At 38.0% G+C, this 19,255-nt stretch overlaps 1 protein-coding gene across 13 annotated transcripts in view; it reads right to left on the bottom strand.

The window, feature by feature from the left end:
* The window catches only part of LOC113516347 (intermembrane lipid transfer protein VPS13B), a 124,474-nt gene that overhangs the window by 41,029 nt on the left and 64,190 nt on the right, over positions 1-19,255 (bottom strand). For all 13 annotated transcript variants that reach the window (XM_052896604.1, XM_052896608.1, XM_052896605.1 and 10 more), the window contains exons 58-70: positions 18,447-18,562; positions 17,966-18,054; positions 11,205-11,341; positions 10,611-10,771; positions 10,048-10,173; positions 9,394-9,505; positions 7,353-7,529; positions 6,274-6,429; positions 5,234-5,335; positions 4,454-4,545; positions 3,427-3,634; positions 2,498-2,659; positions 1,209-1,362 (exon numbers count right to left, since the gene is read on the bottom strand). In XM_052896604.1, the coding sequence (XP_052752564.1) occupies positions 1,209-1,362; positions 2,498-2,659; positions 3,427-3,634; positions 4,454-4,545; positions 5,234-5,335; positions 6,274-6,429; positions 7,353-7,529; positions 9,394-9,505; positions 10,048-10,173; positions 10,611-10,771; positions 11,205-11,341; positions 17,966-18,054; positions 18,447-18,562 (1,792 nt within the window). The remainder of the gene's footprint in view (positions 1-1,208; positions 1,363-2,497; positions 2,660-3,426; positions 3,635-4,453; positions 4,546-5,233; positions 5,336-6,273; positions 6,430-7,352; positions 7,530-9,393; positions 9,506-10,047; positions 10,174-10,610; positions 10,772-11,204; positions 11,342-17,965; positions 18,055-18,446; positions 18,563-19,255) is intronic.

Genomic DNA, 19,255 nt, shown 5'->3' with positions numbered 1-19,255 from the left:
GATAGATCCCTCGCCAGAGGGAGGCTTTGTACAAAAGTCGATTGCTTGGGTACCTCTGTCCTATTAGTGTTTCAACCATGAAGCAGTTGTGTTTGCATGGCTGTGTTTCAGTTTGAAGGGTGGGATATGGCGTGAATTTACAGGGTACAGAGGAATAACACCTGAGTCCTCAGGAATGGCAACGAATGGGGAGTACAGAGTACAGAAACAGTACGATTATGTCCATGGTACTGTTCATGTCTATAGGCGACGATTACCACTTAACATCAGGTGGGCCGTTAGCTTGTTTGCCATTCTAAATTGTATTAAAAAAAATTAAAATAACGATTTTTCTATTCTAATATTTGTTAATATAATGAGTACTATATTAAATTGAAAGTACATATAACTGTACAATAAAACAGTACAGGTCTTCTTCGGTACAAGCAATCTACTTTTTTATTGATTCGATATTAAAAATTATACAATTTTTTTTTTTAATAATTTAACCTAGTTATAATTACCGTGTGATCCCGGCGAAGAACACTCAGGTTGTGGAATGAGCTCCCTGCCGAGGTTTTCCCAAGAGACTACAGCATGGGGTTCTTCAAAAGGGGGGTAAAGAGGTTTCTTCGGGGTCGGCAACGCACGCGTAATACCTCTGGTATTGCAGCTGTTCATAGGCTACGGTAACCACTTACCATCAGGTGGGCCGTATGCTTGTTTGCCACCTCAGTGCTATAAAAAAAAAAAGAAGAAAGAGCCATCCCGTCCTTTCCTGTAGATGTCGTAAGAGGAGACTAAAGCACCTTAATAATCAAATAATGTGCAGCAGGATCCCTCTTAACCCTTTTAGTGCCATTGATTTTTACTCATATCTATTTAAAAATGCCCAAGAAATCTTTGTCGTGTTGATGTCATTTACCCTTGTCTCCTAAAAAACTATATCTCCTCCAAAGATTATCCAATTTTAATATTTTTTTTACAGCAACCTAAACAGCGACTGATTTCACGAGCACTATGACGCTTGTCGGCACTCAAAGGGTTAAAACATCACCAAAACCTAACTGCGGTTGCCAAACCGCTTGCCAAACGTGGCAACTTATAAAGGGGGAAGCCTATATTTAGCAATGGACAGTTAACAATCGATATAATAATATTATTAAAGCATTTTTAGTCGACATTTGCATGAGTGTTATTTGTACCTAGTACACTTCTTATTATGTTACCTTTAGCTTTGGCGAAAATGAGGAATGGCACGGTAGGGGGCGCAGGCGTCGCTGGCGGCGGGTAGCGGGCACAGTGCGCCGGGCTCGAGTAGTGGGTTACCGCGTTGGGCTGCACCACGCACCACCATCGGACACCCGAGCATTCTGGTGTCGCCTGCGACCCGCGCGTAATGGGGGAAAGGGATTGTTAGTAATGAAATTTAAACAGCCCCATTGCTAACTGTGTAATGGACGATAATGGAATGGTTACCCTGCCTGCGCTAACGGTATACACTGGCGGGGCACCGGTGAGGGGTGACAGGTGAGGATGAAAAGACACTAGCCCATCGTGATGAACACACCAGGAATTCAGCACGATGGTTTCCAGGGGGGACCACGTGAAGGTCGACATATTGTTAGCAATGGGACTGATAGCCCACATTATTAACAACCCCCCCCCCCTCCGCCACATTGCTAGCAATAAACTATATCAAGTCGACCTTCACACGGTTCCCCTTGGAAACCATAGTGGTTAATTCTTGTTTAATTGGTCACTATAGGCCAACTGACCTGCCTTTATTCTCACCTGTCACTTTTAGCCATGTTTCGAAGTAAACGGTCATTCCATTTTTAAATTACAAGACAGATATGAGTTTACATAGTAATTTATCTGGCCGCAAAACACGACAGATATGGATTTTCATACAACATTTGCCGGCCGCTGCCCGCATGTATCTGGCCAGTACGGCAATTTTGATTTATCTCGAAGAAGATTGTCAAAATAATGCTCACATTTCCAAGCATGTTTGAGAAAAATATTAAACATGATTTTCATATTTTAATAATAGTTTTGGATAAAAAAATATATATATACTACGAGTATATAAGTATGTAATTGGTAGATCGCACAGGGTTTCGTCAGTAAACAGTTTTTCTTGGGTCTAGTCATGTCTGCCACTCGTATATTTTCTTGTTCAGTCAAAAATAAGTGAATGCTCACTTTATAAATTTATCATAACAATAGTAGCTAGTCATAATTTTATATATATATATATATATATATATATATATATATATATATATATATATATATATATATATATATATATATATATATATATATATATATATATATATATATATTTATTTATCTAGTTATAATTCACTGTTTATCCCCAAGACTGACTGATAGAGAATGCTACTAGCATTAACTCTTGTACCATATTTTCTATAGATCAATAAATTTAATTGAATAAATAAATAGAAAAATAAAACGTTACGCTTTATTATATTAATAAAAATAAACATACATTAATGTATGAGGTGGATGGTTCATCAGTGAAGTGCACGGGTTGAGCTACCGCCAGAGGGCAGCTCGTGCAGTTATGTACTACGAACTGCGGGCACGGGTCGCGCGCTACCGATATCAGCCACCGGCCGTCTTGCTTCAGCTGGGTCACTACCACCGCCACCTGTACAATATGTTTATTTAAAACATGACAAGCTAATTAAAAAAAAAAATCGACGTAGAAATAAAACAAGACGCAATTCCTCCCTTCCCTTCTTTTTTATTTTTCACGTTATCATCTCCCTACCCGTATCCCAATTATTACTTGGGGTCGGCGTAATACGTTTTCCTCTTCCGTTCTTCTCTATTTCCAGTCATTTCATTCACTCCCATTCTGGCCATATCGTCTTTCACACAGTCCGGCCATGTCTTTTTAGGTCTTCCCCTGCCCTTATAGCCTTTTTTAAAACATGCTCCTCATTTCTACGCATCACGTGCCCATACCAGGATAGACGGTTACTTCTTAATTTTTCTATCACTGCCGCTACTTTCATACTTCTTCTGATATTTTATTTTTTATTTTTCACGTATGTGTATAAATTCCTTTTTGCCTCATTGTTTCTTGTGACGATTGTAATATTTAGCATGAATAATTTTACAATTTACAGAATACAAGGAACGGGTTCACAGTGTGGTCCCGACATAGAAATGCTCACCCTTTCCTTTCCCATAGATGTCGTAAGAGGCAACTAAGGAAGTTCAATGGTTACGGGGAGAAGCATTCCTCTTAAAAAAAAACCACCAAAACCTAACTGCGATTGTCAACCCGCCTGCCAAACATGGCAACTACTGGCAAAAGCCTTATAGAGAAGGCTTATGATTTATGTTCAGCAGCGGACAGTCAACAGCTGATATGGAAGTACCTATTCGTTCTTGAATAAGTAAACTCACAGATCTGTTGTCGGCGTCGATGAGAGCTATAGCTCGCCTGGCTGGCGCGTGTTCATCCCCTACACGGATGGGGACAGGTGTGTGGGTGGGGTATGTTTCCTCGCCGCTCTTGCCTAGCGCCAGGCAGATATACATGCGCAGTTCTAAAGGGTTACCGCCGCGCCAGCGCCCGCGCAGCCAGAACCGGCAGAGCGGGGTGCCGTGGATGCTGGAAGGATAATAAATAATCTTTATTTCACTCTTTGTTACAATATAGTTTGAAGTCCCTAACTCCCGAGGTAGGTATGAAAAAACCTGTAATTCAGGAGTTAGTGCCCTCTTCTATATGTTGTTGTTTTACATTTTTAGTGAAACAATATGAAAAAAAGAAGTAACAAATACAAAAACAAAAATTACAATAGAATGTGAGTGTGCGAGTGTGCGCGTATGTGTGCGTGTGCGTGTGCGTCTGCGTGTGCGTGCGTGTGTGTGCGTGCGTGCGTGCGTGTGTGTGTGTGTGTGTGTGTGTGTGTGTGTGTGTGTGTGTGTGTGTGTGTGTGTGTGTGTGTGTGTGTGTGTGTGTGTGTGTGTGTGTGTGTGTGTGTGTGTGAGTGTGTGTGTGTGTGAGAGAGAGAGTGTGTGTGCGCCTGTGCGCGTGTGGATAAGTAGCGAAATTTGTTGATTTATTAACCCTTTGCACTCCAGGATAGTAACTCATGGAGGACACCAATAACTCGAGCACTATATTAAAGTAACATGGTCATTTAAAAGTCCCTACATGATGAACTAGAACAATCCACGTTTGTCATTCAAATAATCATTTAATGTGTAATAATAGGATTTGTAAAATAATACCACGTGGCGTGTAATAATTTTAAACTGTTTAATGCAAATAAACACATTTCATTTCATTTAAAAAGAAATATAACGTATTACTCCTGAGAGGTAACATTAATGTCATGGACGGCTCCGTATATTTCATTTGACCGCAATTAAATATTTTTTGAGAATTCGATTATTTATACAACAAAAAAAAAACCAGTCTGACCTCCCTTCCTTTGTAGGCGGCACCACTTTGAATGCTTTCGGACATAGAACGATGTCGTCGCCGACTTCATTCGGTACTGCAATCGCTGACACCTGGAAGAGTTTTCCTTCTAAATAGTATATAACAATATTGCTTTGTTCCTTCTCTTACTTCCTTTAAAGCACGTAATAAATTTTGGCACATATTAATTTAATTCCGCTACTTTATATATATATATATATATATATATATATATATATATATATATATATATATATATATATATATATATATATATATATATATATATATATATATATATATATATATAGATATATAATAGTACCAAACAATTCTAGTCAACTAACCAGTGACTTCCACAAAATACCATCTAGTTTAGTAAAACAGGTATGAGTTAATTCCTAAGAACAAGGAATTACATAGGAGTGATAAAATTGACAATTCATAGCGGGCTAGTGTGTAGAAAATGTTATACGGCCGTATAACCCTACCAAATGCAGATACAACCTGCTTGCATACTTTCTACATAAACCGTGTCTAATATATAATCTAGTAATGTAAAATTTGTCATTGACAAATAATTGACATATCAAACATTTTCTATACACTAGCCTGCTATGAATTGAGAAAAATAGCAACTGATGGTGTATCTTTCGTCCTCTTTTTACTAATTATATTAGCATAAGAAGAAAGGAGGCAACCGTATGATTTACAGTTTTTATTTTATCACTCCTTCTATGTAATTCCTTGTTTTAAGTTTAATTCAATCAACAACGTTACCAGTATGTCGTTGTCGAGCCTGTTCAGGAGCATGTACGTGGAGCCGACGCCGAGCACGTTTATTTCCTCTTTGATCTCGTAGTGCATCGTGAGTAGCGCCACCTGTCGGTACAAACACTTTATTTAAGAATAATTATCATTGTTTTCACTATTAGAATGTGACCCACAGAGCAGATGGTAGCCATTTTAAACTTGCTTTCTTTGCTATATCTATAATATATATGCTACATATAAGCATTCTTTTCGTTCCTTTTCCTTTTCAATTCTATCCTATCCTATTAATAGCTGGAAGATTATTTACCGACTATTATCAGAAATAAAAGATATTTTTAATCTTGAATATGTGTGTTTAACACGTGTTCCCTGGGCAAAAATTAAAGCAGGAATGAATGACAGCCAGTCTATTCATTACTGCCCTCTCCAAAAATTATAAAGACAAAAATAATGTAACGGATACATGATCGAATCAATTACAATACTTAAAAATCAAAAATAAAACAATTGACATTTCAATAATGTAATTATCATTTACGTGACAATATTTTATTAACATTGTACTATAAAATATTGTATTGTATTTATTAAATAAATATACTAACTAATCGAAAAAGGAATGTTGCGTTGGTTTGGCCATTTGGAGAGGATGGATGAAAGGAGAATTACGAAAGAGATTTATCGAGCAAAAAATCAGGCTTTTAAGGGTTAAAGTATCCAGTCCTCGTTATTGGACGCTGGTGATGAGCTGCCTATATATAGTTTATAGTGTAGTGTATTGTGGCGTCTGTAAATAAATATTGTAAATATTCATCTCATAGCCACTTGTCAATACAACATCATTACTTTCCTTTCCATCAAGTAGGTTAATTAAATTGTACATAGATATGTCACCTCTTTCTATCTTTCGCACTGGACGTACAGACATGACAGCGACGTTTACTTCTCACATTCATTTCTGCTGTCACTCTCTCATTATTATGTGAAATAATGAAGTTAGTTGTTGTGGCATATTTCCTCCAAACAACAACAGTGTAGTGCGGCACCTTGTGGCTGCACTGGACGGCGATGTGCGCGGCGTGGCCGAGCGCTAGCTGCCCGGGCGGCGGCGCTGCGTAGCGGCCCGGCTCGCGCGGACACACCTGCAGCTGCCCGCTCACGAACGTCTCGCGGCCCACCTCCACCGACAGGAAGAACGGCTTCTGGTGGTGCAAGTCCACAAACACTGTAGTCGAACGTCAACATGACAGGTACAGGTACCCACTGGTTTTATTACAGAGGTACCGTCACAGAATACAATGTCTCAATGAATGAGTACACTTTATTTGCATTATACAATCTAGGGAATAAGCAAGACAATTTACAAACGCAACGATACAGTTGTATAAGTACAGTAAGGCGGTCTTATTGCTGAGAGCAGTCATTTCAAGACAACCTTAAGGTAATGGACTAATTGTTGTACAAGTAGGATATACATACATATACATATATATATATATATATATATATTCTACTAATTACTAATAATGGGATTGGTATACCATATTATTAACAATTTTTGTCATCATGTTAACCCTTTTTTGATGGGTGAAAATGGTATGATAACCTCGCCTGCGCTAACGGCATACGTTGGCGGAGCACCAGTGAAGGGCGATAGATGAGAATGAAAACAGGTCAGTTAGTCCATCATGATGAATTCATCAGGAATTAACCATGATAGTTTTTAGGAGGAACTTCGTGGAGGTCGACTTGGTTGGGTATACAGCTAAGATTGGGATTCTCAGTCTTTATTACTTACAATCACTTTCCCCCCTCCCCCCCGGTGTGTTTTTTTTAATGAATGATAGTAGTATGGCAATCCTACTATCATTCTATCATTCAATTTGCACTACCTGTATACACTGGCGTGTTATCAGTGATAGATGATTGATGAGGATGAAAGCAGGTTAGTTAGCTCATTTTGACGAATTCAACTAGAAACAACCACGATGGTTTCCAGGGGGAACCACGTAGAGGTCGACTTAATAGGGCATATTGCTAGCAATGTCGAACTCCATTGCTAACAATCCCCCCCCCCCCCCCCCCCGGTATATTAGGTTAGGTTGGGTGAGGTGTGGTGCCGCACCTGTAGTAGGGCGGAAGGTGGCGCCACGGCGCGGCCTGGCTCCAGCCTGCACAGCGGCGCCGCGTCGTGCGCACGCAGCGTCAGCACAGTGGGCGCTGCGTTGCACAACAGCACCAGCGGGGACAGCCGCGCCTGCAGGCTGCAGCCGCCGCCCGCGCGGACAGCCTCGTACCGCACCTGGCGACCACGCACTCTTTTTATTTTTTATTTATTTATTTAAGGAACACCAACAACATATTGCATTATAACATATAGGTATAACAAACATTAAATATAATACAATATTAATGCACATACCTATTATAGATATTCACAGCATTCACTTTAAACATAGTTATACAGTGTAAGAAAATTAAGTAAATAACAAAAATAAACATGTAATCTAAGTTGTGAGCAATATCAGAAAATACGATTATGAGTGAATTAAAAAAAATATTAAAAAAATATATATTATGACAATTAGAGTAAATTTTCATAAGATTGTTGTACAAAGTGCTTCAGCAATTTATTCCTGTAGGAATTCGAAAAAATAGTGTTTAAATATTTTGTGGTGTAGGGCCCTTTGGTGACTCCTAGGCCCTCACCAACATTATTTATCCAAGGCACACTAATATTTACTGAGGGTAAATACAATGAGGTACAGTAAAAAATGAATTTACGCATAAACGGAGTGAACGCTGTTTTTAGTTATTAAAAGATGATTTATTTAAATGGTTTGCAAGCACATACACAATGATTTGTTATAATATAATATAAAGCGAAAATATACAAATAATATTTTTCTTTTATTTTTTTTTTAATTGGACATAGGAAATTTTTGATGTAACAAGTACCAGCCAGTCCTAAACACTTTAGACATACAAGGAATTACGCATTTAATTTTGAGCCCAGTTAATGTAATGTACAAAAAAGTAGAAAAAAAAAATAGTACAAAAAACCTAAATTAATAATAATAATATACTTTATTACTCAAACTACAATTTGGTCCATTTTGTTAGTAACAATTTTCTTACAAACTATGTTAGTAAAAAAAGAAAAGCAAATTAATTAAAGCAGTTCACTGAGATGTGAGCCAGCCGACTAGAACAGCATCTGAATGAAATGCCCAATTATACGCGAGTTATATTTCTCGCCTATTACTTTTAGAGTGCTGTTGGTGCTTGTCCTAACCCGTCGACCCTAAATTAATCGACGTAAAACAATTTAGCCGACTCCATACACAAATAAAAGATAAAATGCATAAAAACTCCTGTTGAATTCGAAACGAGTAACTACGAATTTAGAACGTAAGTTTTGGCTACAGTAACCAATTACCATCAGGTGGGCCATATGCTTGTTTGACACCTGAATGGTATAAAAAAAAAGGAAAGCCAACATAATATGTTGTTTTATTAGTGCAGTACAAAATTGACATTAGCAATAGATTAGATTAATATTGATATTAAATTCAAGAGTTCTACTTTTAATGCTATTTATTTATTATCATTACGGTGTTTTTTTTTTTATTATTTTTAATCTACACTTTAAGCAGAAAACGCTTTTTTATTTGTATACTATTGCTTTTTTTGTTCAGTTTTTGTTTCTTGTTTTGTGTGTTATTATGTGAGTCGCATGCCTCTTTAATTAAATTATTTCTTTCTTCTTCTTTTTTTACATAAATAATTACATTATATATTACATTTACTATTATATTGTTTTTATTTTACAAGTGCAATAAATACTATATACATTGTTTTGTGTTCTGTAATATATTTTTTTTATACAACTTAGAATGGCAAACAAGCTGACGGCCCACCTGATGGAAAGTGGTAACCGTCGCCTATAGACATGAGCAGTACCATGGACATAATAGAGTATACTGTCGCCAATGATACTCTCCATACGTTACCATCCCTGAAAACTCAGGTATTATTCCTCTGTACCCAGTAAATTCACTGCCATATCCCACGCTTCAAACCGAAACACAGCCATGCAAACACAACTGCTTCACGGTGAAACACGAATGGGACAGAGGTTATATCTTTGGCTATGTGGTACTCACGGTGACATCGCTGCGCGGCTGCAGCAGCGCCGGTTGCCACTCACCCGGCCACTGCTTGGCCACTATCGAGTACGGCCACGCGGACTTGGCGTCGCGGCCCGAGCGACGCAACCTGGAACCCACCACGTTCAATCATTTCTTAAACTTTAATACACATTATTATTTCAGCTGTAAACTGCCCACTACTGGCGGGAAAAAGATTGTTAGCGATGGAGTCTGACAGCCCCATTGCTAGCTAGCAATATACCATATTAGGTCGACGTCCACGTGGTTCCCCCTGGTAACCATCGTGAACAATTCTTGTTGAATTCGTCACGATGGGTTAACTGACCTGCTTCATCCTCACCTATCATCCTTAACTGGTGCCCCGCCGGTGTATACCGATAGCGCGGGCGGGGTTACCATTCCGTTATCACCCATTAAAAAAAAACTGCCCACTACTGGACATAAGCCTTCCCTATAAAGCAAGTTTTGCCAGTAGTTGGCAGACGGTTTGCTTTTTTTCTTGCTTTTTTTGTTTTTCATTCTCTTATCTCTTTTTACTGTGTATATCTGTATTATGTGTATGTTTGTATTATTATGTGTGTGCTGTAAGTAATGCAAATAGATTATCTATCTATCTATCAACCATTACAAGATGGCCGGTACACTCACCAGGCTAGTACCTCGTCGACGACTTCCTCGATGTTGTTGACGGGTGTCCGCTTGTCAAAAACAGACGTGTCCGTCACGCCGTAGTGCAGCGGCGCCGCCTCGCGGGTGACCGGGCACTCTATGTTCCTGTCCATGAAGGCATACATACTATACATACATTGTAATCTATACACAATACACAAACAAATTGAAAATTAATCGCGTAGTCATAGAATGGGCTACCCCTTCCTTTCCAGTGAGTATCAGGGGGAAAAGTAAGTTGTGTTTGCATGGCTGTGTTTCGGTTTGAAGGGTGGGATATGGCGTGAATTTACTGGCTACGGAGGAATAACACCTGAGTCCTCAGGAATGGCAACGCATGGGGGATATCATGGACGAAACAGTATACTCTGTTATGTGCATGGTACTGCTCATGTCTATAGGCGTCGGTTACCACTTTCCATCAGGTGGGCCGTCAGCTTGTTTGCCATTCTAAGTTGTATAAAAAAAACGATGGGTTTATTATAGGGTGATGATAACGAGGATGCAAGATTTAACCCCTTCAAAGTTTTATTTATCCATACCTGTATTGAAATGAGAGCTTGTGCCTGGCTGCTGTGGTGCCGGGCGCGACGAGGTGCGTGCTAGCACCGCGCCCCGGCGCCGTCTGTATCAGGGGCGGCGGCCGGCTCTGATCGTTTGGCGGCTCCGTCGACGATACTGCAGTGTCCGTCACTATCATCACCTGGTTATGTCATCATCATTGTAAATATACATATATCATTAGTGGACAAATATTGTAATACATATGTATTAACTATATGATTATTCCCACTTATATCTTATTCAGTGTAACTTTATGTACTGTTTTGTACGGGTAAAGCCGCAGGTATACTTTATTTTAGAGGTAAACTTAGGGAATGGTATCACAGAATCGAGCTCATCGCCAAACGATCATTCTTTGGAATCAACTTCCAACAGCTGTATTTCCGAACCGATACGACAACATAACCTTCAAGAAAAGAGTATATTCCTTTTTAAAAGGCCGGCAGCACACCTGCAATGTCGTTGGTGTTGTTGGTGATCATGGGCGGCGGTAGTCACTTACCATCAGGTGAGTCGCATGCTCACTTGCCTCCTGTATTATAAAAAAATATAAGTTGTCGGTGTGTACGTACGTCTGTGTCGAGGGGCAGCTGCGAGCGCAGCACGTACAGCGGCCACAGCGCGGCCAGCGACCGGCCGTCGCTGCGGGCGCGGGCCACGCGGCACCACACCGCCATGTACGGCGTCCCGCCCTCGCCCTCGCTCGGCACTGTTGCCGCACACATGTTATATAGTGTTATACACGCACACATACACATTGACTCAAGTACGCACGCATGCACGCACACACGCACACACGCACAAAAAAAAAAGAGGGTAGCCGTACGAATAACATCAAAGTTAACTAGGTCCGTAATATTTTAATTATTTATATAGTTTAATTTTATCTATTCTATGTTTTAAACAAGGAATTGTGTAATTTACTAGCTCTGTAACACTTTGGATTATTAATTCCCTAAATACTCTCACTTTCAAAAAGAAAAGAAAAGAAGAAAGCTTGATACTATTAATATGGATCTGTATGCAAAATTGAGTTCTAACATGGAGGCCATTGTTGACTTATTTAACTCGCGGATGGAGCAAATGGAGCGAAATATTCAGGAGCAGCAAACATCCAAACCCTCGCAGCCAAATCTCGAAACCTTGACACGTGAGTTCTATGATTTTAAGCAGCTTATTTGGAAATCAGTTGCAATGTTGAAAAACCAAATGGAGCTTATGCTGATAAGTCTGGACCGTCATGAAATGTCCTCTAGAAGAAAGGTCTTATTATTGCATGGTATTCCCGAAAATACAGATGAAGATGCTAAAACTTTGGTTACAAAAGTCTTCACGGAACAATTAAAAATGACGTCAGATTGTATCACTAATATATCTGTTGTTCATCGGCTTGGTTTTGGGCAAACTAAAGCAAGGCCTATATTGGTGCGTTTTATGAGTTATGCTATCCGTAGTCAAGTTTGGAAAAGTAAGACTCTTTTAAAGGGGACGCAGGTCACGATGTCTGAATTCTTGACAAAATCAAGGTATGACACATTTAAGGCAGCCAGAGCACATTTTGGAATTAAGAACTGTTGGACTTCTGATGGCAAAATCGTAATATTATTATCTAATAAGACGCGTCGCAAGATCGAACAAATGAGTGAGTTTCGTCTGTTAAGTACACAGTATCCAACAAAAGAAATAAACACGAAAGCCGCGGCGGCCCCGATGAAGTCGGCTAGGGGAGCTTTGGCCTCCACCAGACGTCAAGTTGCACGTAGGGATATGTAAGATACCGTTTCTGTGGAATTTTATACTATAGTAGTGTTCCTGCCTTGTGTGCAGTTATGAGCAGTATTTTTTTTTTCTTTTTTATTTACCTTCATTAAATTCTGGATTGGTGAGGGTGGGTGGAGAATAAAATAATAAATAAACTTGTTTTCTTAGAAATAAAAAGAGAATGTATAAGGGGTAGTTACATTTTGTTTTGAAGTGTGAAGTTATATTTTGTCTCCTAGTTTGCATTTAGGTTATTTTACAGTTGTTAATTTTAAACTTTTAAAATATCTCTATAGTTAATCAAATACATATGTCAATTCAGTGTAACACTGTCACTTAGCAAGCAACTGATGTATTGTTTAAGAGTTAACTCTCTTTTAAGTAAGACTAAGTGATCTATCTGTGCAACCATCTGCTAACATCAACGATCAAATGAATACTTAGATAGTATTAAAAACTTTATATGTTAATGTGTGTGTGTGTGTGTGTATATATGCATGTGTATGTATGTATGTATGTATATGTGCAGTATGTGTATGTGCAGCATGTGTATGTGCAGTATGTGTATGTGCAGTATGTGTGTGCGTGTGAGTGTGCGTGTGTGTGTGTGTGTGTGTTATGTTTATTACCTCTGTCTGAAATTAAAATATTACTAGATATTAAAAAGATATATGTAAGTAACTTGCATAATATAAAATTTTCGATTATGATATTCTGTTAGTATGAATGGTTGCACAGTTTTATTCGTAGTAACTTATGCTTGGATTGTGTTTATTATTGTTATTCATATACTGTTGTCAATCATCCAAATAAAATCAGACATTTTTATTCATAGATTAAGAATGCTTGCACAGCTATTTTTTTTACTTAGTTATTTTTGTTTCTCTCTTTCTGTCAATTATTTACTTCTTACATATCATCCACATGATTCTATTTCTGATAAATCCATTACGATTTCTTATGTAAATATTAATAGTTATAACATGTATCGTCTATTCCAGAGGATAGACATTTGTAATTGTATTTCTTTTTTTTTTTTTTTTTTTTTTTTTCCAGTTCTACCCAATAGTGTTGCAGAGCTGGGTCTGTGACTTTGTGAATTTGAATTATTGAGTCAGTGTAGTCCTTATAATATATTTTGTTACCAATAATTTATATTTATATATATAATATTTATCTTATTATAATTTATTTTATTTTAGTATGAATACGTCCTTAAACTTTAGTGATAGTTTTTTCAGCAGTTCTTCCGATGAATTTCATAGTGCAGTGAGTGATGATGATGCTGATCCTGATATGTTACTTAAAGATAAACTACAGTCTGCCTTTGCCTCCCATAAAAAGTTCTTAAAGATTGCTCACATTAATGCGCAGAGTGTATTAGCTCATTATTCAGATTTATATTCCACTTTTTCAGACCAGCAGGTTGACGCAATTCTTGTATCGGAATCTTGGCTTAAACCGTCTTTTTCATCAACTTTGTGTTCTCTGCCAGGTTATCATCTTTTACGCAATGATCGTGTTGGCGCTGGTGGGGGTGGTGTTGCGATATTTTTGCGTGCTAATATCCCTTACAGAATAATTAGTCAATCTGACTCAGTATATAGTGCTTCAGCGGAGTATCTTTTTCTGGAATTGTGTATCCATCATTCGAAAATCTTACTTGGCGTATATTATAGTCCATCTCTTCGTGTGGACTACTTTCAGTCTTTTGAGGCTCTTCTGGAATCACTTTGTCCCATATACAATGAAACTATTATTCTTGGTGATTTTAACACCTGCTTACTCAAAAATGACTCACGTTCTTTAAGATTGTGCTCTATTGCTTCCTCTCTTAATCTTCATCTCCTTCCACTTCAACCTACACACTCGCCTCCAAACAGTGCGCCTACACTTCTCGACCTCATGATTGTATCAGATCCTGATAAGGTTACTACATTCGGTCAGTTTTGTGCACCTTTCTCCTATCATGATCTAATCTATCTGTCCTACAAAATTCGTATGCCTAAGCCGAGAGTAAAATTTCTTGAGCTTCGAAATTTTAGGGAAATTGATTCGGAGAAATTACGGAGTGATTTTGGCAGGATTGATTGGTTCATACTTTATGATTTAAATACTATTGATGAAAAAGTCACATATCTTAATCAAACGTTAAATAATCTGTTCGATAAACATGCTCCTATCCGAAAAGTTAGAGTGAAGCATCTACCGGCCCCGTGGTTGTCACAAAACATACGCAATATAATGGCAAAACGTGATCAGGCTAAACGTAGGTATAAAAAGAATCACTCCATCGAAAATTTAAATAAATATAAGAGGTTGCGAAACCGAAGTAATCGAATGTGCAGAGATGCTAAGAGACGCTACTTTCATGAATCAGCTGAAAGTCTTAAGCCAGCTCAACTCTGGAAACTCCTAAGAACACAAGGGATTGGTAAATGTTTAAACTCGTGTCTAGTTAATTTAGATAGCAACGCATTGAATAGTCATTTTTCGACGCCTCCGGTAATTATGGAGGACCATATTAAAAAGACTACTCTTGGAGAACTCAAAAACTTGCCTAAACCCAATTGTAAACCATTTTCTTTCCTAGCTATTACTACGTGTGATATTAAAAAATCAATCTTGTCAATTACTTCCAAAGCAGTTGGTGATGACAAAATCTGTATTCAGATGCTTCGTCTTCTCTTAGATGAGCTTGCACCGATTCTTTCTCACATATTAAATTATTCTCTGGAAACAGGTTCGTTTCCTGCTGCCTGGAAAAAAGCCTACGTTATTCCGCTTCCCAAAACCAACAATCCCACGTACCTTTCCGAGTATCGTCCTATTTCTATCTTACCTGTTCTATCTAAAGTACTTGAAAATCTAGTTTACGATCAATTGTCATCTTATCTTTTTAAAATAAACTCCTTACTCCTTTTCAGTCTGGGTTTCGTACAGCTCACAGTACTGTCACTGCACTACTAAAAGTTACTGAGGATATTCGTCTTGCTAAGGATAGGAAACAGCTATGTATTCTCACTTTACTCGACTTTAGTAGTGCCTTTAATTCAATAGATTTTGATATCCTTCTCGGTATCCTTGACTCACTTAATATATCTCCACTGGTAATAGCATGGTTTAATTCTTATCTTGTGGGGCGTATGCAGTGTGTTCGGTCGGATGAAACCAGCTCCGACTGGTGTGGTCTTGTTGCCGGCGTTCCACAGGGTGGCGTCCTGTCACCACTTCTATTTTCTATTTTCATTAATTCCTTGGCAGGACGTTTTTCATCCTACTTCCATCTATACGCAGATGACTTGCAGCTGTACAGTTTTTTTGACATTTGTGATATCGGTACTGCTATAGACTTGATTAATCATGATCTGGTAAACATTTCAAGATGGGCAAATGCATATGGTCTATTAGTGAATCCAACAAAATCACAAGTTATTATTATCGGAAGCAGATACATGACAGATTTATTAGATCGTATGACTGTTCCACCTGTGGTGTATGAGGGGACAATAATATCATATACAAATGTCGTTAAAAATCTGGGCGTACTTTTTGACAGAAATCTTTCCTGGACGTCTCACGTAAACCAGATAAGTAAAAAAGTACATGCGACTGTTCACTCACTCAGACGTCTACAAAATTTTCTACCTATTAAAACAAAGGTCAATTTAGCCCAAACATTATTATTTCCCCTTATGGATTATGCAGATGTATGTTTTCTTGACGCCACTTCAGAGTTATTTTCTAAAATTGACCGTCTACAAAATTTATGCATTCGTTTCGTTTATGGTTTGCGTAAGTTTGATCATGTCTCCAAATATCGAAAAGAATTGAAATGGTTACCTTCACGTTTTCGATTGAATGTCCATATACTGACGCTTCTTTACAATATCTTGCATAATCCCTCCATTCCTTGTTATCTCCGCGAGCGTTATGAATATTTATATTCAAGAGATAAACCACTTCGCCCTCAGACACGATTACTTCTAAGAACTCCACCACATCATACTCAGGCTTTTGGGAATTCCTTTACAGTTATATCCATTCGACTATGGAATAGTCTGCCATCCGAAATAAGGGAATCGGCAAGTATAGGCATGTTTAAGCGTCGTCTAAGAGAGCATTACTTATCACTATGCTGACGTATTATGTATATGTGTATGTATATTTATATATGTTTATATGTGTATATATATGTATGTGTATATGTATGTTTGTGTAAATATATGTGTATGTTTACAGGGTATTTTATGTAATTTATAATGTGTAGTTTGTATTATTCTTTGTGTATACATAACTTATGCGTTTATGCAATATATGCAGATCGTATGACTGCCTATTTTTATTTATAAAATAACACATTAACATGGAAAGGTTTTGCTGGAAGAAATCTCTTATTAGAGATAAGCTCGCCTTTGTACATTATGTTTATAATGAATTGTAATTACCAGTATGTTTTGTGTACAATAAAGAATAAAGAATAAAGAATAAAGAATAGTTGCCACGCTTGGCTGGCGGGTTAGTAACCACAGTTTGGCTTTGGAAATGTTTTAAGAGGGACGCTACTGCCCGTCCCTATACTATCAAGTTCCTTTGGTTGCCTCTTATGACACCCACAGTAAAGGAAGGACTGGCCTATTCTATGCCGAGACCTGCATTGAATAGGCCATTAATGCTAATTAAATGTTTTATATTTACATTATTTTTTATTCTATTAAGAATATGTTAACTTACTTCTACCAGAGGGAGACTTTGTACAAAAGTCGTTTGCTTGGGTACCTCTGTCCCATTCGTGTTTCAACCGTGAAGCAGTTGTATTTGCATGGCTGTGTTTCGGTTTGAAGGATGGGATATGGCGTGAATTTACTAGGTACAGAGGAATAACACATGAGTTCTCAGGAAAGGCAACGCATTGGGGGTATCATGGGCGAAACAGTAGTCTGTTATGTGCATGGTACTGCTCATGTCTATAGGCGACGGTTACCACTTTCCATCAGGTATGCCGTCAGCTTGTTTGCCACTCTAAGTTGTATAAATAAAAAACTTGAATGGAAAATTTCAAAGTGGTAATTCTTCATAAACAGTACTATATCTGCACTATATTACGACACCCATATTGCTCCGGATCCTAGTAGTCTCATACAACGTCCATGGGAAAGGAAGAGGTGGCCTATTCTATGCCGGGACCACACAGTCTGTTTCAATATAACTTAATGACAATTTAATAATGTGTCTCATAAAAAGACCTACTAATTAATAATTAAACTAATGAAACTAATTAATCTGATTTGACAATTAAATTACTGAACCGATTATGGTAAAACTTCTATGGGACCAATCTGTAAGTATATTTTTTTAGATAAAAAAAAGAATATTTCAAATCGGTTCATTAACCACGGAGTTATGAGGTAATAAACATAAAAGAAAATACAATCGAATTGAAAACCTCCTTTTAGAAGTCGGTTATAAATAGCAACAGATGAATAATTAATATTTATTATTATTATTCGTTAGCAAAGTGCACTGTATAAAATAAATAAATCAAGGAAGGAAGGTAGTCTGAAAATCTTACCTTTCACTAACCACGGCACATTCTCTTTGGGGCATTCCTTCAATGGAATATCGCCCGACCAGCCGGTGTCGTGTGATGTGAACTTTATTCTATAATTACACAAAAAAAAATAGTAACATAGATGTCTCTGCGGAGACTTGTACCTTAAAAACATTGTCCATTTAATATAGACCAATATGACCTTTTACAGCATGTAATTTAAATGAATATTTCCGAAGATATTACAGATTTAAAATGCAGGGACATAGCGGTGCGGCGGTACCAGCGCGACCGGCGGCGCACTTTATCATGTTTGTATTGTCTAATGACAAAAAAGCTGTAAACGTTATTTATAAGGACATTTTGAAGTAGGTAGGTATATTTAGTATCAGCATTGCACCTGTGCGAAGGTAATGCGGGTCGCTAGTATATTCTAAAGTTAAAACTCTTAGCCGGTTCAAACTGGTTTTAACTAGTTAACAATAATGATGGCAATGCATACTTGAGCACCATGTCGCAGTCGGCGGCGCAGATGACGCTGCGGCCGACGCTCTCGTACTCGAGCTCGCCCGAGCACACGGTGCGCCACTGATTCGACGACGGACAGTGCGCACGCACCTGGAACGTGTACGAATTAACTATATTACTTAACGTTCGCTACCGATTGTGAAAAATACAATGTATAAACGGCAACATGACATCATAAATTAGAAATTAAATCCTGTACCTAACTATTTACAGTGGGGGAAAGGGATTGTTAGTAATGGAGACTGAGAATCCCATTGCTAGCAATATACCCAATAAGGTCCACCTCCTCGCGATTCTCCCTGGAACCTATCATTGTTAATTCCTGATGAATTTATCATGATGGGCTAACTGGCCTGTTTTCATTCTCATCCATCACCCTTCACTGGTGCTCCTCCAGCATATCCCGTTAGCGCATGCGGGGCTACCATACCATTTTCACCCATCAAAAAAAATCTATTTACAGTTGGATTTCTATCGCATATCTAAATAATTGAAATATAGAAAAAAAAGGAGAATTTCGACTTGTCTCTACCTTGAGGTTTTATCTATATTTTTTTATGTCTTTTACATATATATTCCATAAGACGTATTTTTTCCCGGAATAAAATGAATGAATGAACGATAACTTTATTTGCTCGAATACAGGTTATTACATTAAAAGTGTTTTATGTTAAAGAAAAGAACCTCTGAATTCAAGCGTGCGGCGTGCAAACAAAAAATCAATATGACGCCCACAACCACTTTCTACCATCGTACGGCTCGCCATCGAGAGGGAGTTCATCC

This window comes from Galleria mellonella, unplaced genomic scaffold (assembly GCF_026898425.1).
Source record: "Galleria mellonella isolate WM207_F2 unplaced genomic scaffold, CSIRO_AGI_GalMel_v1 utg33, whole genome shotgun sequence".
In the NCBI taxonomy this organism is placed as follows: Eukaryota; Metazoa; Arthropoda; class Insecta; order Lepidoptera; family Pyralidae; genus Galleria; species Galleria mellonella.
The sequence above is the reverse complement of the archived record's forward strand: the minus strand, read 5'-3'. Positions and strand labels throughout refer to the sequence as shown.